General features: G+C 36.2%; 1 protein-coding gene across 6 annotated transcripts in view; it reads right to left on the minus strand.

Annotated features, from left to right (window-relative positions):
- RUFY2 (RUN and FYVE domain containing 2) overlaps nt 1–21,220 on the minus strand; it is a 50,585-nt gene that overhangs the window by 20,147 nt on the left and 9,218 nt on the right. For all 6 annotated transcript variants that reach the window (XM_074232390.1, XM_074232389.1, XM_074232393.1 and 3 more), the window contains exons 2-12: nt 18,374–18,547; nt 14,643–14,760; nt 11,841–11,942; nt 10,290–10,413; nt 9,873–9,934; nt 8,811–8,876; nt 6,837–6,906; nt 4,671–4,772; nt 2,480–2,596; nt 1,362–1,529; nt 530–627 (exon numbers count right to left, since the gene is read on the minus strand). In XM_074232390.1, coding sequence (XP_074088491.1) covers nt 530–627; nt 1,362–1,529; nt 2,480–2,596; nt 4,671–4,772; nt 6,837–6,906; nt 8,811–8,876; nt 9,873–9,934; nt 10,290–10,413; nt 11,841–11,942; nt 14,643–14,760; nt 18,374–18,547 — 1,201 coding nt within the window. The remainder of the gene's footprint in view (nt 1–529; nt 628–1,361; nt 1,530–2,479; nt 2,597–4,670; nt 4,773–6,836; nt 6,907–8,810; nt 8,877–9,872; nt 9,935–10,289; nt 10,414–11,840; nt 11,943–14,642; nt 14,761–18,373; nt 18,548–21,220) is intronic.

The raw sequence follows: 21,220 nt of genomic DNA on the forward strand, positions 1-21,220 counted from the left end.
TCTCTCACTAAGTGTCTGTACATGACATGCTAAATACTCCAAATGATTTTTACATACGTGGATATAAAACTCGGCATGTTTGTAGGTCAAATATACCTCAGAATCATCCCCCTACCACCTGAGAAATCATTAACAGCATTCTGCTGTGGCCAACATGGAAGGTGAGAGATAACAGACCTATTGGAGTTCAAAGGGGCCTAAGAGATCATCTGATCCAAATTCCTCATTTTATAGATAAGGGAACAAGCAGAAAGATATGCCTACTCTGAACAGCTGTTTCTAGATCAGTACATGATAAGAGACAGTGGAGATGACAGTCACTGAAGTCGAAGAGAGCTCATTTTACCCTTGGTTTTCCCCCCCACAAGGCAAATATTTCCAAACAACAAAAACCAAAGATAAAATTCTGCCAGTTTCTTCCAAATAGGCCATGAACCTAAAACTTTCCTAGAAAGGCAGGTGTCAGGGTACAGTCGGGGGAAAACAAGTGAAAGGGATGAAAAAGAAGCAAATGCAGTGGATGCCCTACCTTTGCTCCAGTTGTTTCATGGCAGCAGTGATTTTATTGGTCTTATCCTCCAGTCGACCAATGATTTCATTCTTTTCTTTCATGCCCTCTTCTGAGCCCTAGATAAAAACATTAAAGCTGTAATGATTTAGGGATTACTAAATATTTAATATGTTTTTAATAGATTGTTCATTAATAGTGTAAATTAACTCGAATTTTTAGTAATGTAACTCTCTCCAGTATTACTAATCATTTAATACATTGCTGAGCAAAAAAAATCTAAAAAAACACTCAAGTGAGATTATTTTCCTTCAACATTGTCCCAAGGTAATCAGCATACATCCTCTTAAAAGGCAACTATTTTTCACCTGAGTTAGCTTTTTAATTTCTATGGGTTGCAAGTCTACTGAAGAACATTTGCATTTCATAAAAAAGGGTCATCAATAAAAGTTGCAGAGAATCATCTGATCAAATATAGAAAAGGAGGCAGGCTGTAGTATCACAAGAACCAAAGAAACCACTCTAGTGTTTGGATCAGGGTTTTGCTCATCTGGTTTGATTTTTAATCATTCTGGTCTTTCCTAACGCAGAATAAACAGAGAGGTCATGAATGAAAGGACTCCCTTGTCACTGCCATACAGAAAAATCCTATTTCTTCTGCTCCTTTGTAATAATAACAATAGACAGAATGTATGTAGTGCTTTCAGGTGTGCATTGATTCTCCCAATATCCCTGTGAAGTAAATGCTCTTAGACAGGAACTGGAAGTCAGCTGAGGCCAGCCCTCACCTGGGGTCACATAGCTAGTCCATCTGGGAAGGGGACTGCCTCCCACTGGGAGGATGCTCCTTTACCTGCAGCTTCTGATACATCTCTATGTTAATGGCCTTAACATCCTCCAGCTGCTGACGAAGGCCGATGAGAGTATCCTGCTTCTCATGGATGTCTTTTTCCAGCAACTTCATGGCAAGCTCGATTTCATGTTTCATGCTAACTTGCACCATAAGCTCATTCTCCACATCCTGAGATCAGAACACACACAATTTACAGCATCAGTTCTGTGACTGAGAGTGCAGAGGTCAATGGGGCTTTGGTGACTAATGGAGGCCCAAGGTGATGGGGAGGTAATAGGAAAGAGGGATGGCATTGCACCAGATCTTGTTGCCTCCACATCCATTGCTCTTTGGGTTTCATACTCCTATTATAGATTTACACTTTTCTTAGATATTTATCATCACGTACATTGTTTATGTATTGCATACACCCTGTACCCACACTATGGAAGCTCAGGGAGGGCAGCAGGGATGTGCCTTATTTAATATTTTCCTCTCTTCCAGAACCCAGCGTAGTGTGCATAGGAAGGGCTTAAGAAGTTTTGTATTTTGTTTTATTTAAGGTAAATGTGAATAGAGGAGAGTTGTTTTGAGCACTAAATCTTCAAACAAGGTTTTCTTTTCTTTTCTTTTTTAGGTTTTTGCAAGGCAAACGGGGTTAAGTGGCTTGCCCAAGGCACACAGCAAGGTAATTATGTGTCTGAGACCGGATTTGAACTCAGGTCCTCCTGACTCCAGGCCCGGTGGTCTATCCACTGCACCACCTAGCTGCCTCCAAGGTAACTTTCAATGAAAACAAATGAAGTCCCACAGAAGGAAAAGGATAGAATAATTCTGCATCCCCAAATATGAATGATAATCAAGACATTGTCAGTAACAATAACTGACATTTCTGTGACATATCTTTAGGTTCATTAAGTGCATTACACATATTATTTATTTGATCCTGGATCATACTTTCCTCCCATTGGTGGAAATATGGGAGACTCCAAGTATGGAAGAGGTGCACACTGTCAGACAAAGTCACCATCTACATTGTTTTTGTTAAAAGGTAGGGCTCTAAGAGAAAGAAGAAATCTCAAAAAATGAATGTGCTGTAAAAATGTATGAGTGATTAATGTAATATTAGTGGTGCTTACTTGTCGTAACTGGGATTCTTCTCGAAGCTGTCTGCGGGCATCATTGTACATCTCGTCCAGACCCTGACGAGATTGTTTGTATGTCTGAAGTTCAGTCTCCACATCTACTTTGGTAACCTAGGAAGATGCCCAAAGTGTACAATTCCACATCCATTACCACAAGAACACAGAGAATTCATTCTGATACAACACAGGCCAAGAAATATAAGAAAATCAATATGCTGGCAAATATTTCATGTACAAGATTTCAACCTCTACTCCAAAGCTGTGATTATTATAGCAATTTGGTCCTGGTTCAGAAAGAGATTCATCAGGACAACAATATGCAGAAGCAAGTAAGCATAGAAGCCTGCTGTTTGACAAAACTAAAGATTCAGCAATCTGGGTAGAATTTACTATTTGACAAAAACTATTGGGAAAATGCAAAGTAGGCAGGAAAAAATTAGGTACACACCAAGATCTCATATCAGATACTAAGATAAGTTCCAAATGGGTATATGGTTTACATATAAAAGAGTGGCATAGTAAACAAATCAGAGGAGCATAGAAACCATTACTTGTCACATGAATGGATAGGGGAAGTATGTATGACCAACAAGAGAGAGGGGTTCACAGGAAGCAAAATGGACAATCTGGATTACATGAAATTTAAAAGGGTTTGCACAAACAGGAGCAATAAAGCTAAAATTAAAAGAAAAGCAGGAAATTGGAAAGTGGGGGAGAAAATCTTCATAGTAAGTTTCTCTTGATAAAGTTCTTTTTTAAGCCAGATGGGAAACTGAGGGCAGCCAGGTGGTGCAGTAGTTAGAGCACCAGCCCTGGAGTCAGGAGGACCCGAGTTCAAATCCGACCTCAGACACTTCATATTTGCCTAGCCGTGCAACCTTGGGCAAGTCACTTAACTCCATTGACTTAATTAAATTTTTAAAAAAAGGGAAAAAAGGGGGCGGCTAGGTGGTGCAGTAGATAAAGCACCGGCCCTGGAGTCAGTAGTACCTGAGTTCAAATCCGGTCTCAGACACTTCATAATTGCCTAGCTGTGTGGCCTTGGGCAAGCCACTTCACCCCCATTGCCTTGCAAGCACTAAAACTAAAAAAAAAAGGATAGGAAACAGAGGCAAATTTATAAAAACAACAGTCGAATTGCCATATGGTCACAAGATATGAATAGTATGTTTTACTGTGGTTCTGTAACATTTCTATCAGTTGAAAAAAAAAGAAAAATAACAAATGCTAAGGGAGATGTGGGAAAACAGGCATGGTTTTTTTTAGGATTTTTTTTTTTACAAGGCAAATGGGGTTAAGTGGCTTGCCCAAGGCCACACAGCTAGGCAATTATGAAGTGTCTGAGAACGGATTTGAACCCAGGTACACCTGACTCCAGGGCTGGTGCTTTATCCACTACGCCACCTAGCCACTCCCGGGAAAACAGGCATGTTAATGCACTACTGGTAAAGCTGTGAAATGGTCTAGACATTTTTAAAAAGCAATTTGGAAATATGCCCCAAAAGCTACTAAAACATGCACACACTTTGACCAAGAGCTAACTCTTCTAGGCCCAAGAAAGAGGACAGGGATCCCACAAAACAAAAATATTTATAGCAGCTCTTTTCATAGAGGCAAAGAACTGGAAACTGAGGAGATACCTATCAATTAAAGAATAGCTGGACAATTTATGGTAAATAAATGTGATGGAATGCTACTGTGTTGTAAGAAATGATGAGGGATGGTTTCAGAGAAACCTGGGAAGATGTGTAAGAACTGATATAGAATAAAGTGAGCAGAAGTAGGAAAATAATTTCATCAATTACAATTTCATCATTACAACAATATTGTAAAGGCAACTCTAAAAGACCTGGGAACTCTGACTAAGATAATGAAAACTAGAATTTCAAAGAACTCTTGACAAAACATGATAAAGAAAATCCTCCAGATAAAGAAGTGATGGATTCAGGGTGTAGAAGTAGAGGGGGGTGCGTGAGTGTGTGTGTGTGTGTGTGTGTGTGTGTGTGTGTGTGTGTGTGTGTGTGTGTTTGGACATGGCTAATGTAGATATATATTTTACTTGACTATACATGTTTTACAGGCTTTGCTTTCCTTGTGTTTTCAATCAGAAGGTAGATGTTCAAGGGAGAGAATTAAAAACTGAATATAAAAATGAACTTCAAAAAAGAAAGTACTGCATATATACCTCTAAATGTTGTTGTGTTTTCATTAAAATCAGTTTATTTTCACTTCGTAACTGATGATTTTCTTCTTGGAGCTTAATGATATTGTTCTTTGCAATTGCTAACTAAATATGAAGAGAAAGGAACAAGAGAGAACATAAACATCTTTTTTATGAAGTTATTTAAAAATCATTACTTAAATCTTTTAAAACTTATTTCCTTGGAAAGGAATTTATCCTTCCCCTACACCCAAAAGGTTATGCTCAGAAATGAAATTCTTAAATAGCAGTTTTATATTTCTTTACATAAAATCATAAGATCATATCAGAGTTTGAAGAAATCTTAGAAGATTACCTAATTTAACTCTCTTTTTACAAATAAGGCAATGGAGACTCAGAAAGTCACTTGGGGGGGGCAGCTGGGTGGCACAGTGGATAACAGATCTCCAGTCCCTGGAGTCAGGAGGACCTGAGTTCAAATCCAGCCTCAGACATTTAATAATTATCTAGTTGTGTGGCACTGGGCAAGCCATTTAACCCCATTGACTTGCCAAAAAAAGAAAAAAAAAAGAAAATCACTTAGGTATTAAGGCTCATATGCACCAGATTTAGTGCTGGCAGAGACCCCAGACGTCCTAGAGTCTGAGCACTTCAGCTGTTGTGAGGCCCAGGGAAGTGACAAGACTTCCCTCTGACTCTCAAACCAAGGCTCTCTTCACATGTAAGCCCCTCCAAGGTATCTGCTGCCCTTGTAGTATCCCTCTCTGCATCTACCTCATCCTTGCCCTTCAGAACTTTCTACCCTGGCAAGAAGGGACATAAAGGAAACTATCTATTAAAAATATATCTCCTACTCTCATAGATCAAATCCAAATGACAGGAGTGACTTTAAATGTTTACTCTTTTTCTTTCAGAGATCTTACTTTACATATTTATTTAGTTGACAGTATTTGCTTAGTAGCAAAGTATCTGGTAAATATACAAAGACAACTTTGATAAACATCAGGACTTGAAAGTCATTTTAAATGTTCGGTCCTTAGTTCATTTTCAAACATTTTTCAATCTACTGAGATGATTACTAAGTAAAAAACTCAATTCAGAAGGTCACAACATCAATTTAAAGGACAAGAGAGGAATAAGATACATAGAACAAATATTAGACCTGTCAAATCACTGATTTATATGAGGGAGCTCACACTGGAATCAATAAATGAATGGGAATTTCTATAACAAGTCTTTCGGGCACGAGCAGAATTGCTACCAAGCATTTTTCACATTATAGAGGAGCTCAAAACATGATCTTTCTCCAATCAAGATTTCTTTACTAAGTAATTAAATTCATGAAATTTCTCATGAGGTTATGAATTAGAAATTTTAGGGACATACATTAATAGTTAATTTTTCTCTGATGTCACTTCTTCAGGGATTTACCCATAAAAGTACAAACAGGATGAGCACTTGAGCAGAGTCAAATTATTCTGCAATAGGGCCTGAAAAGTCCAGGTCAACTTTAAAAAAAAAAAGGCTCCAGGTAAGAGCAAATTTTAATTAAAAAACAAATTCTATGGCACTAAGTATATTTCTTTCCATATCTACTATTCCTATGACCTCAATAATATTGGGTATAGGACTATTTTGTTGGCTAATGGGTTTTTCTTAACTTTTGATTAATCTTCCTGAATAGGGAATGAATCGGAGACCCAGGTTAGATTCCACCTCTAATTAACCCAGTGGCCATGGAAGACCCACTAATACAAAATAACACAAGGAGTCGTTCTGGTAATGATAGAGGAAATAACTGTACAATAATGCTTGTAAATAGAGTCTTTTGGCTAGACTAAGACAGACAAATCTATTTTATCCAGACTGTATAATTATAAGCAAATAAATATCTACAGCTAAAGTGGCATTAAATACTAATTGCCCATGAGCTAAAGTTGGAGGCTTAAGTGTTTGATTTACAAGGCCCCAAAAGTTTCCTCCTGGGGACCTAGTCCCAAAAGCTGACCTACTAAAGCATCTCACAAGCAAGTAAGTCTAGTCAAGGATTTAACAACAGAAATCTCTATGAAAGATATTATTCAAGGCAGCATTTATAAAGGCTTAAGGAAAGTTCCCACATATAATCAGAAGCATGATGTTGTGCCCCAAGCCTAGGAAATAAAGTTATACATTAATGGATATCAATACCTCTTCAATCAGTCTGGTGTTTGACTTTTCTAATGAATCAACTCTCGAATGGAGGCTGCCAACTGTGCTGCTGAAAGTGACAAAGAAATTATCATTTAAAACTACAACAGAATCAAAGAGGTTTGTAATCCCATATGTTATGAGAAACCCAAGGCATAAGCTAACTTCCCAGCCTAGATTGTCATTTGGGAGATGTTTTATTTATTTGGAGCTTGATTTCATTTCTTGCTTCAGTGGGGAGTTATTACTCTACAGTCAAACGCTCTCAAATACTTTGCATTGCAATCTTGTTTAGTGTTTCTTGTTTCATAACTATTCCCATTTTTAGATGACATTGTCTGCAGCTGGTATCAATGTAATGTGGTAGTCTGTAAATTCTGAATTGGAAAATTAGATATTACTAAATGTTATTTAAAAACACAGAAAGATGGGTTTATATTTGGGTAAATAGGGTTGAACTATTGGAGTTAGATCTGGAAGGCACCTAAGATATAACATAATTCAATGAATCCTTTTTACTACTGAAGAAACTGAGTCCCAGTGAGATCATATGCCATGCCCAAAGTCATATAGTTCACACACACACACACACACACACACACACACACATAGTGATCTTCTGCTTTGGTCTTTCTTTATATCTTTTTAATATTCAAAGAGGCCTTCCAAATCACTTCCTGGGATTGAGAAATATGTTAATAGATAGAACCCATTTGTGCTTTTCTTAATCTGTCTGTATAAGCTTGAACCATTGTGGATTTCAGTTTCAGTTTTCAACTTCAACTCTGTTTTTTCTGGGATTCAAACTTACTAAAAATGCTGCCTAGTTTTTGTACACAGAAAGCATTCATAACAGCCACCTCACTAAGCAAACTGAGCTATGTACACATTTCACTACTAAAGGAAGGAAAGCTTCCCAAACCTAGTACCCTCCCCAAAAGAAGGCCCCCTTCTTTTTTGTCTTCTTCAGCAATGCTTTCCTGGGCAGGCCTCTATCTTTCTGGCCTTCTCCCAAATCCCTCTCATCGTTCTATGCTTGGAACATCAGCGTGCTTTAATCGCTCCCACCTCTCTAGCTTTGCTTGTGCCATGGCTCAGCCTCCAGATGCTGCCTCCTTCAGGAAGCTTTCTCTGATCCTAGGATAGGTCATGAATGGCCATTTCCTTCTGAACATGGACATGCTGTTAAACATTTCTCAAATGCATTTGTCAAGTAACAGTACAGACTACCACATATCTGTCAAACTAGCCTCCTATACCAAAAGCTGGAAACCCCAAATTATGCCCTATCTAAATGTGATGTCAATCCCAATGCCTGGCACAATGTTCTGTACAAAGTAGGTGCCTTAATGTTTATGGAACAAACTAAGTATGTCAATATAAAGGAAGTCTGGGAAAGCCTGGCTCTGCATGTTTATAATGTCACCAGTAAAAATGCACCTTGTTGCATCTGGCATCTGTTTCTTCAAACATTTCAAGAATCTTGTCAGATTCTCTTGCCAACTCCATCTAGGGGAGGAGAGCTGCAGTTTTTCCTCCTGTCTGTCATTATCTCAGATTATGTTTGACAGATCCCATCCTCAAGCTGCTGGGGTGCCAAAAGACTCCTAGGAAACAGGTGGTCCTGGTGATGTCTCTCATGGAGCATGAACTACATTGCTTTGAGATTTAGAGCAGGGATGGGAATGACTTTGGGAATTATCAAAATCTTATCAATGACTCTCCAAATGCATCGACTTTTCTCAAAATTTAATGGAAGATATATGGATTTCTTAAAAAAAATAAATCTGTCCAGTGTTCCCTTCACATGCTCTGCTGAAAATAAATCATGTCTCCAGTAATTTCATTGTACTCGAAATCTCATAACACTTCCTCTTACCAAGGAAGAGCTGAGAGGAATAGGACAAACTGATCTAAAAGAAATTTAAAGTAACGTTTAAAGAATCTACTTATTAAATATTCATGTATACTTACTTCAGTTGTCTATTTAATTCTTCAACATAATTCTTCTGATCCAAAATGGCAGCAATTTGAACATTCCTAAAATACAGAAGTAGTTATTTTAATGCTTTTTTTTTGAAACTCTGTGTGTGTGTGTGTGTGTGTGTGTGTGTGTGTGTGTGTGTGTACACCATCTAGAAAGAACAATAAAAGTAATTTTTGTAAAGTCCTGATAGGAATGTATCATTTTTCTACAAATAATAAAAACCAATAATCCTGTAATCACATGATAATTAGTTAAATAAATACATTCTCAAATTACAAATATGTGTGTCTATGCAAAAACATGTATTATAAACATATAAATACTACATGGATCTGTTTATAATACATGATGGAGGAGTCTCCTGAACAAGGCTGACTACAACCCACTCATGCTTGTCCAAATCACGTAACTCTCATCTGCATCTGTGTGGAAGCTCTCTACAGCAAGTACAGCCAGAGGACAGCCCTGGCCTTCTGAGCACGCTACAAAGATACAAGAAAGCAGCAGGGTTCTCCCACCAATAGTCCTGACCTCTTGCCACAACCATGGGCCCAGCAACCAGTTACTAACATGCTGCCTCATCACACTGCTCCCTACTACACACCAGGTACTGGTTGTGCCAAGAGCAACACGACTCTAATCTTAGTACCATGACTCTAATCTTGGTGACACAATGGTCTGATGCACCAGACAGCACAAGAATCACTACTGCTTGCCCTGTAAGCAAACGTGCTCTTCAACCTAAGTTCATTGAAGCTGAACCACTACAGGAGAGCACTTCTTTGAATAATTTCTGCATCATTCTTCAAAGCAGTTTGATACAAACACTTGACTAGAATAAATGAACAGCAGAACTGTTTAAAAAAAAAACTGATCTTTCCCACCTGGCTTCATAAAATTTATTTTAAATAGGAAAAATGGCAGGAAATCTAGTACAAAAAACACTAAGCCTCTATTATTAATATATGATTGAATTAACACTGACTTACATACACAAGATTTACACAAAGATAAACCAATATATGTGAAATAACTTATGAAGATCATACCTTTCTTTATTTCCAATATCCTCTTCATTCTTTAAATACATAGAAAAATCGATTACCCCAACCTGGAGTAAATAAAATTATTTTTTACTTAAATAGGAGTAATAATAAAATCTTTAAAATAATGAAAGACTTTTATCAGAAATGTTCTCAATTGTGTCCTTAAAATTTTAAATGACATAATAATTGATATTAATATGGTGCTTTAAAGTTCATAAATGACTTTGTATCTGTCCTCATTTAAACCCTACAAAACAACCTTATGGGAGTAGATAATATCATTTTTATATTTATAGGTTAGGAAACTGAAGTACAGAGACAGGATTTGAACTAGATTTTCTTAAATCTAAAATTGTTACTATCAACAGTTTGATTCTATTTATCCCTTCTTAAACCCAATTCTGAATATTTTCCACTTACTTGTGAGTCCAAGTCTTCTCCCTTTACACAAAGATTAGCATCAATCACATTCAGGCCTACCAAAAGCCCAACAATAACTGCTCCTTCTTCTTCCATCATTAGGGCATGATATTCATAAAATTCACTGTCAAATTCAACAAAAATCAAATCACAAATTCTTTTCAAGTATTGCATTTCAAAATCTTGTCAATTTTTGTACAGTATTAGACAAACTAGAAAAAAATTCAGATTCTGACACAAAATGATTAACTTCTGAAAAATTAAAAATTTCTTTTCAAGTCAAAGACTTATGAAAAACATAATAATGGCAAAGACTGAAATTGGAAACTGAATATTAATATCAAGGCAGGTACTCAAAGAAGGCTGAATATAAAAACTTTGCACAATGCCTTTCTGAATAAGGTCAAATGTTTTATTCAATTATCTTTTTTTCTCCTTAATCTTCAGACCATTCTTATGAAATTGTACTTACTTACAACTGTCATGTCAATTAATAGAGAAGAAAACCAAGAATTACCCCTGGTCATACAATGACAGAGGGAATCAAAATAACCAAAACCAGAACCTAGTTTTTCTGACCCTCTCCTCAAAAGGAAATGAATAAATGGAATTTTATCAACACTCCTTTAAGAAGCTTTCTTATCTGACTTTAAATCCATGTTTCAATTTTTTTATTTGGAATGCAAAAGAAGAACCCTATATTTTGCTAGGTATGGCTAGAAAAGGAAAGAAACATGGTATTCTGATACAAAATGATATTCAGAAAAATAAGTGATTCAAGAAAATGGAATTATCTGCGGTTTTTTGGTTGTTTATTTTTTACGTTTTTTGCAAGGCAATGAGGTTAAGTGGCTTCCCAAGGTCACACAGCTAGGTCATTATTAAGCGTCTGAGGTCTGATTTGAACTCAGGTGCTCCTGACTCCAGGGCCGGTGCTCTATCCACTGCACCACTTAGCTGCCCCTGGAATCATCTTAAAAATTCCTAAACATAGGGGCGGCTAGGTGGCGCAGTGAATAAAGTACCGGCCCTGGAGTCAGGAGCACCTGAGTTCAAATCAGACCTCAGACGCTTAATAATGACCTAGCTGTGTGGCCTTGGGCAAGCCACTTAACCCCATTGCCTTGCAAAAATCTAAAAAAAAATTACTAAACATATATATTATTAAGTAATTTTACTATCTCATACTTTATTTTTCTTCCTTAAGGATATGATTTCTCAGTCATCACATTCAACTGAGATCAGTGTATAACATGGAACCAATGTAAAGACTAACAGAATGCCTTCTGTGGGGAGTGGGGGAGGGAAACAAGAATGGGGAGAAAATTGTAAAACTCAAACGAAATAAAATCTTTCTTAAAAAAAATTGCTAGGGGCAGCTAGGTGGTCCAGTGGATAGAGCACCGGCCCTGGAGTCAGGAGTATCTGAGTTCAAATCCGGCCTCAGATGCTCAATAATGACCTAGCTGTGTGGCCTTGGGCAAGCCACTTAACCCCATTTGCCTTGAAAAAAAAAACTAAAAGATAATTGCTAACATAATATTTACTAACCTTAGGAGATCTCTCTGAATTATCAAGCAGCGCAGATAATCAGCCATTTTCTTTTGCATGAGGGCTAAGCGTAACCATGCTCTGGCACGACCCAAGGGTGTCCTGGAAAAGCCAAGCAAACAGACCAAAAGCATCTTCAGTGAAGTTGTAAACCACAGAACCACATCAAGAGATACATTTATGGGAAAATCAAAAACAGGCAGTTAACTTATTAGTTTGGGGACAGTTTCTACAGTGAGTGAAATCCCTACGATCTCTGAGAGTCACTTATTTGTCTCATGAAAAGAATTCCTCCAGGACATCAAAAGATGTGCTTTCAAAAAAGTAACTCACTCTAGAGAAGATTTCCGCTTAGCACAAAGACGGGGACCTACAGGTACTGAATGTGGTACATGCTTGTTAATCATGGTTTTCCACTGGGCCTCAGACATCCTCCATAAAATGGGGGCCAGAACACAATCATTTCTATGGTCCTTTCCATTTTTAAATTTTTTGGTCCTATTTTAAGAAGATTTGCTCAATTAGAGTAATTTAGTCAATAGGTGAGACCCTCAAAAATGAAGAATAAAAATGTCGTCACTACCCAGCTGCTGACATGCAATGTTGAATGGAAGCTTATTTATTCAAATTGAAATTATTATTGACTGGAGGAATCTCCCAGAGCAATATTTTTTTACATGAAAAATTTAGACCATATTTGAATAGAAAACATAAAAGAAGTTCAGCGTAGGCTATGGTTGTACTCAATTCATTTGGACAAATTCAGTTTAATAAAACAGTACCTTGTTGATGTAAAACACTAAACTAGGTATTGAATGGTAATATTACTTAAATAGAAATGTTCAGAAATATTTCAACTAGATCTGTGGACTGTTAGAACTGAAAGGAACTTAAAAAGATTGAGGATTACTATATATCTATACTTTAAAGATTAAGAAAAAGAAGCCAATTTATTTTCAAGATATAGAGTGAAAAGATTAAAAATGTGTAAGTTTAAATATCATTCCTCAAATGATAAATGATCAAAGGATTCGAATAATTTTTTTTTTAGGTTTTTGCAAGGCAATGGGGTTAAGTAGCTTGTCCAAGGCCACACAGCTAGGTAATTATTAAGCGTCTGAGGCTGGATTTGAACTCAGATACTCCTGACTCCAGGGCTGGCGCTCTACCCACTGCGCCACCTAGCCGCTCCACTGAATAAGATATTTTCTGAGGAAGAAGTCATAAGAATAAATGTTCTAAAAATTTTAGAAAAATCAACAAACCTAAAATAAGCACAAAAGAAAAGATACTAAAACTTAAGAGAAAAAGTTAAATTAAAAACAAAAAAATCACAGAAAAGATAAATTAAACCAAAAGCGATTAAAGTCTATTAAAATTGATAAAGTTAATTGATTTTAAAAGAGAAGAGGGTAGAAAATATGATAAAATAGCAAAAAAATGCAAGGTGAAATCATCATAGCCTAACCAAAAGAATAAGGAGAATAATCAAAACATATTACGCATATTTACATGCTAAAAGATTGAGAACAAATAAGAAATTGTGGAATACCTTTAAAAATATAAAATACCTAAACTATTAGTAGACCAGATAAAGACCTTAAATTACTCTGTCTTAGAAAATGAAATGGATCCAGCTGTAAAGAAAATACCAAGGGGAAAAACTCTTAGAACTGATAAAGAGGAGAATTCTATCAAATTTTGGGGGGGTTTTTTAAATTAATTTTTCCAATTATATGTAAAGACATTCATTTTTATGAAATTTTCTCCCTCCCACACTTGCCTCCCCCTGCTAAAAGATAACAAATATATAGGTTACATATATACTCACAATCATATTTCATATATTCCATATTAATCATGTTGTAAAAGAAGAATCAAAACAAAAGGCAAAAACCTCAAGAAACAAAAAAAAAAACAAACAAATTTTAAAAAGTTAAAAAAGGACATTTTGATCTACATTCAGAATCCATAGGTCTTCCTCTGGACATGGATGGTATTTTCCATCATAAGTCTTCTGGAGGGGTGGCTAGGTGGCATAGTTTATTGTCTGATCTTGTTATCTCTTAGACTTTTTGTCTCTTCCTTAAGGATATGATTTCTCTCTCATCACACTCAATTTGAATCAATGTACAACATGAAAACAAAGTAAAGACTGACAGATTGCTTTCTGTGGGGGGTGGGAGGGAAGGAAGATTAGGGGAAAAATTGTAAAACTCAAAATGAATACAATCTTTGATAAAAAAAAAAATTAACCATCATTCACTGAAGGCTATTCCCTTTTGTGTTTTTAACAGGGATATCTATTATGTTTTACCTAAGCAATCTTGATAACAGACAACCATTAGTGAATTTAAGACATTTTTTTTACCACCTATTACTACAGATAACTATATTCTATAATAGTTATATTCCTTTACTTGTATTTTTCTCATACCTTCTCATTTAATCCTTCCAGTTATTACTCAAGTCTTTATTTTTCATCACTATAGTGATGATGACTTACATATCCTTACATCTTTCTCTAAAAGGAAACTACACATTAAAAGGGCATGGTCATATTTAGGGGAAAACAGATATTTGCTTTTTGAGAAGTCATAAAATCTGAATACTCTCATCTTCCCTACCATTGCTCCAGCAATTGAATGTATTACTTTCTAACTCACCAAATCAATTCTAGACTTCTATCTGATGCTAATTATAAAACACTATTTTCCCTAAAGGGGGTTAAAAGTTACCTCCACATTTTTTGAGTGTCTTACTCCTGTTCATTTTTTGGATCTTAAGGAAAAAAAAACTTACTTAAGGCCGGGCAAATCTCTGACACTAGCTGCTATCTCCTCTGCTTCAGGGTACAGTTTCTCCACCAGCTCCAAGGGTCCCCAGATTGTTTTGTTATAACTCAGAAAAGATTTTCTTACTAAAAAAAGAGAAAATAAATTTTTTCAATTAATACTTCTAATAGAACAACAAACTCTAATGTGTTCCTTTCATAGAGTGACCTGGTTTGGGGAATATTGGGTAAAAATGTTTAAGTGAACTTTTCAGGAAAGCACTTAGAAAATTATTTCGGGCCTATTTGGAAGCTTCTCAAAAGCATATTGTTAAGTCTCACTCTTTCATTAGTTCTCCAGGACACAGCACACCATGGAAGACAGTAAGCTCCGAATAAAAGCTTAGTGATTGCTAAAATCATAAGCCAAATTTCTAAAACTAAAAATATCTGGGTAAATAATATAATTCCCCTATTTTTCCCAAGAACATATGGACCTTGTGTAGACAATTAAGATATAACAAGGACTTCTTCCTCCTTTTCCCTTGAGTCTTGGCCCCAACAAGAAAGGATCCCTGGATATAACCTTTAAAAATGATGTGATGGGGGCAACTAGGTGGCACAGTGAATACAGCACTGGACCTGGAGTCAGGAGGACGTGAGTTCAAATCCGACCTCAGATACTTAATATTTACTGACCTGTATGACCTTGGGCAAGTCACTTAACCCCATGGCCTTAAATAGATTAAAAAAAAACTTAAATGATGTGATAAACAAAATTTTCACAGTGATCTTAGTATCATATTTACTTTCTGCCACTTCTAGATGGTAAAGGAAAATGAACCCTCTGTGAAATCCCGTCTTTATGATAAGTTGGCTTCATGGTAAGAGAGAACTTGCCTAGCACAGATCCCTAAAAACAACCACCAAGGTCTTTAGGAATAGTCCATGCCCTCAGAATGAGAGAGATCAAAATTCAAGGATTTGGGAAATCATATGGCAAAGTCTACACATTTTACTAGGCCTAGGGTACATCTACATTAAATTATTATTATTAAGAAAAAAATACCACCCAAAATGTGTTTTTAAAAGCAAATTAAAGCATTGAGAGTAATTTGCCAATGTTAGATAAATAAAAATAAATTTTTTTAAAAATATTGACTTTGGGGTGGCTAGGTGGTGCAGTGGATAGAGCACTGGACCTGGCCTCAGGAGTACAGACACTAAATAACTACCTAGCTGTGTGACCTTGGGCAAGCCACTTAACCCCATTGCCTGGCAAAAACCTAAAAATACACACACACACACACACACACACACACACACACACACACATTGACTTTATGACACTATGTTGTGATATCTAAATTTTGCTACCCAAAGTTGCTCCTGGGTTATTTTTTTAAATTACCTTGCAAATCTCTCTGGGTTTTTATGGTCATTGTCCTTACTTTCATACTCAATAATAAAAATGTTATTTTTATACTTTCAGTATAAACTATCAGTAACAGTGCTCTTTTTCTATTTAAATATTCTCTTCAGGCTCTACTTTGTATCTACACATCTGCCTTAGTTTATGATTATGTAAACTAGAGAAGATACACGAATCCAAGACTACCAACTAATGCTAGTTAAAGAGAATATCATGGGAAGTAGAAATAATAACTCTTTTTAACACCTAATATATACTCCAATGACCCACTAGAGGGTGACTCTGAACATTCAAAGGCAGAGTCACAGCTCTGACAGGGTCTGCCAACTTATAAAGAGTTTGAGTATTGGTCTGGCAATGGTCTACTCTATAATTTGTCTGTCTGTGGAACACCAGAGCAGAGGCTCAGCTGGGGGATAACTTTTTTAGCAACTAAAAGTCTGAAAGAAGTCATACCAAGTCATAGATTGCTATGGATGTGATGCTGGGTTGGTGGAAAAACAATCCATACCAACAAAATAGTGAATTGCTGAATACTACACTGTATTAATAGATAATGAAATCTATATGGAAACTTTGTAATAAAACTCAACTGAGATATCATAACATTATGAGATGTGCAACTATTATAATTATGATTACAACACTATCAAATGTTGGCAACAATTCAGAAAGGAAATTTCAGCCTCTGGTTATGGCACCAGGTTATCTCTACCCTGACACAGAGTATCAGTATGTACCTTCTAAAAAAGGCCCATAATGACGACATGAATTTAAACTATATTTATATGAGTTAACGAGTTTTTTTAGGCACAGGAAGTTCAAAAAAGAAAAGCATGTCTATAAAATTGTCATCTAGGAGCATGAAAACAAAATCAGTCAAGAATGAGATCAAATGAGAAAATATATGTAAAATACTTTGTAAACCTATAAATATTTTTATAAATCCTAGCTATTAATAAACACTTCTCAAGAGCAAGGTGAAAGACTATAGTGTAGAATATTCCATGTGGTATCAGACAGTCATTGTGCGGGTTGATTTTACTTTAGTATTTTTCTTTGTGATGAGGTAAGGTTCAGTGGGAGTAGGGTGCACATCCATGAGGAAATGACTACAGAAAAAAATAATGTAGTTAACATTCTTATAATGCTTTAATTAAGGTTTGCTAAACGTTTCCCAACAACACAAAGGAATAAATGCTAATAATATCACTATTTTATATCTGAGGAAACCGAGATTGTCAGGGCTTAACTAACTTGCCCAGAGTTACTCAATTAACAATTGTCTTACGTAGAATTTGAATTCAAGTCTTTCTGACCTCATGTATGGTGCTTTATCCATTACATCACCAAGCTGCTTTAAACAAAAGACATCCAAATGTTTTTAAAAGAAAATCAAAAAATTTCAACAATGAAAATGGTAACAATAACAAATAAACTTGCATTTTATAGAAAATAAATCAAAGATTTTGTCCTAGACTTACAGTTTGCAAGATCATACATTTAATACTAAAAGAATCTTCGAGATGATCTAGTCCAAGTCACTTTTTACAGAGAAAGAAACTGAGACCCAAGACTGTAGTCTTGGGAGTAGTAGAGCAAAGGTTCAAAAATCAAGTTCCTCTAACTCTAAATCCAGTATTCATTCTATGATGCTACTCTATAGATTATAACCAAAAAGGTTTTCTTTTCTTAACATGTTAACAAGATACTTCTATAGTCATGTGTTCCTAAAACCAAGCCATTATTCTGTAATAACTTAAAGAAATTTACCTTGGTCTCAATGAAAATTATTTGTTAATACTATGAATTAACCAAAACTCTAGTTTAAAAAGAAAATAAAAACCACATATTCCAAAAAGGTGCTGATAAGATTGTCGGGATTAAATTCTTTGAGAAAGAGGTAATTTTCACTGTTACTTGGGGGGGGGGGATTAGAATAACCTATCTTTTGAAAGTCTAGCTTTGAATGGAATGAAAGTATACCTCTGCTAATGATATAAATGATTACTCAGGGGTGTGCTAAGAGATGTTTGGAAGAAATTAAAAGGAATAAATAAAATAAAGACTAGATATTCCAAATAAGAATGGGTGTGGCATGCATTACCAAATTTATAGATGATAAAAACCAATATTGTCAAAGAACTCACTGTTCTTTTGAATTTTAATTTCCATATTATTTCTAACATAGGCAAAACATCAAATATATAACTGAGTTTGACTTAATTTTGAAACTTTTCTGAGACATAAATAATTCACAAAATTATTCTTTGGTGTGAATAAAATTCAGTCTTCTGGAGAAAACTTAGGTTAATGATGCAAGTTCACCTTTCAGTCCATGCTTCAGGCAATGTTCCATGACCACAAAGAACTGCTGCAAAGGAGGATAGTCAGAGTCCAAGGTGCGGCCAAAGCTGAGAGCAGATTCAATCAGCCCTTTGATACTCAGTTTAGCCATGTTCAGCAAGTTGGCTCTCTCCACAGCCGTTGGGTCCTTAACAGCTAAAAACAAAAGGTGAACCAAGAAAGCACTTCAATAACTAACAAAGTATCACAATGAAAAAGATTTCATTTTCTTCAATGGGAAAGTCTGATTTTATCTGAAGATCCCTCTGGGGAATACCAATCAAATTTTGCTCAGACTGAAAAAAGAAAAATCTGGAAAAAAGGTAAAAATTGCTACTCCCAACTCAGGCCCAGCCTGCACTGCCCTCACTCATGTCAGTTTACAAGGCTTTGAAAATACTTCTATGTCCATTCACGAACTGTAAGTAAAAATGTTGATTTAATTTGCTACGACTAACAAAGCCGAATGAAAATAACACAACTGCAACACACTGGATTGAGATTTGGACTCCCTGAGGGTATCCCCACATTGATGGATCCACTGGAATAGTGAGGGGGCTAATGATAGTGACCATACCTGTGATTTCAGGGTTTTAGGGAGCTTCAAACAGGGCACCTTCCCCAACCCCAGGTCAACTGGTACCTTCCTGTCAACTTATTGCATGATTCAGTGGTTCACTCCAAGTCCCATGGCCCATTTTATCAGTAGTAGTTTCTATCTTGGACCTTCCAAGGCCAGTTCTCTATCTACTATTTAAGGCAGCTTTGGAGATAAATTACAAGGGGGGGAGGGGGTGTTTCGTTCTTTGGTTATTACCTTAATGAGACAATGAAGCTAAAAAGATCATTTTTAAATTGTAAGTTATAAGAAGGGGCGGCTAGGTGGCGCAGTGGATAAAGCACGGGGCCTAGAGTCAGGAGCACCTGGGTTCAAATCCGGTCTCAGATACTTAATAATTACCTAGTTGTGTGGCCTTGGGCAAGCCACTTAACTCCACTGCCTTGCAAAAAAAAAAAAGAAAAGAAAAAAGAAAGAAAGAAAGTTATAAGAAACCCTAGAGGCAACAAAGGCAGGTCTTCCAGGTAGGAAGACTAGAGTTTTAGTTCTGCCTGATACACAATAGCTAGGAGATTCTGAATATCACCACATCTCAGGGTTTCAGGTCATTCTCTGTTATAAATGTAAAGACAACAACTTAAAAAGACTTTAGAACTCTGATCAACGGATGCAGTGAACAATTAAATGCAATTCTAGGGATAGAAAATGAACCATGTTGGCCTGTTTCCTAAGAAGTGCAGATCCAAGGCATTGTTTTTGAATACAGTTCATGTGGAAATCTGTTTTGCTTAACCCTATTTTTTTTTTGTTTTGCTCTATTATTTCTTTTTTTTTAAGGTTTTTGCAAGGCAATGGGGTTAAAGTGACTTGCCCAAGGCCACACAGCTAGGTAATTATTAAGTGTCTGAGGCCGTATTTGAACTCAGGTACTCCTGACTCCAGGGCCAGTGCTTTATCCACTACGCCACCTAGCTGCCCCTGCTCTATTATGGGTTATATTTTTCTTATTTCATTTTCCCACAGGGAAGGGGGAAGAATAGGAGGGAGAGAAAATAAATACTTGTTAACTGGAAAAAATTAAGTAAAAGTTAAAAAAAGGAAAAAACTCTAAGGTTATAAGTTACACGCTGAACTGCTGATAGCTGTTAGGAAATTACAAATCTCAACTCTGCCCTCCTTACCCCCCCCAAGATATATTTAAGTCCTTTATATAAATGCTCACTACTCTTCCCAGAAACTTTAATACCAGGATTCTAAGGACAAAAGTTCATCAACTGGGAACAGAGAAAAAAAAACAGTAACAATTTTAAGATTATAATACATTTAACTCAAATTTATCTTTTGTATCTAAATAAAAACTCATTTTTCATCAAAGTACCTATGAATGTACAGACAAATTAAGAGACTATTTTTAAAAACCATGATTTTGAGCTGGGAAGGGTCTGGTCCACTAGATTTTATGGGGGGTTGGGGAGTGGGGGAACTAAGGTTCAGAAATTTGAAATGATTTGTCCCAGTTAGGGTAGGTAAATAAAAGGAACGGAATTCAAGCCAATATTTCCATTACATCATGTACCATTTTACCACCTATAATTGTAACTCTTCATGATTTCCACTCACCAGAGTATCTCTTAATACTACTGAATCTACATTAAATGTGCCCAGTCTAAATAGCATTTTTTCCTTAATTTGTTGTTCTGTAAGTGCCTGACTCTTCATGTGTGGACTTCTGTGGACTATAACATCCCCATACTGTCCAGGGCGTTTTCTTGGCAAAGACACTGGAGTGCTTTGTCATTTCCTTCTCCAACAGATTAGGCAAATGGAGGTTAAGTGACTTGTCCAGGGTCATATAGCAAGTAAATTATCTGAGGTCGACTTTGAACTCAGGTCTTCCTGAGTCTAGGCCCAGTGCTCTATCCACTAGGTCATCTTCCTTAACAATGGGGAACAGTTACCTGCAGGCATGCACACAAGTACTAAATGGTATGCCTCTTTTTTTTCAGCCTCCAAAATGTTTACAAAAAGGTAGTTTTTCACCTTATACCTTCATTTGGTTCCATATTCTTCATGCCATACTTAATTTCTAAAAGAAAGGTATATTTAAACAAAGTTTAATTTATAATATTTTTCATCCTCATCTTTCCTCCCTTTCTCAGTCATACTCTTGGAAAAATTTGCCTATACTTATTTGTCTCCATTATCTCTCTTACTTCTCAATCCTTTCCAATTTGGATTCTGACAACTGCAGTCAACTGAAACTGTTCTCT

Source organism: Macrotis lagotis, chromosome 4 (genome assembly GCF_037893015.1).
Source record: "Macrotis lagotis isolate mMagLag1 chromosome 4, bilby.v1.9.chrom.fasta, whole genome shotgun sequence".
In the NCBI taxonomy this organism is placed as follows: Eukaryota; Metazoa; Chordata; class Mammalia; order Peramelemorphia; family Peramelidae; genus Macrotis; species Macrotis lagotis.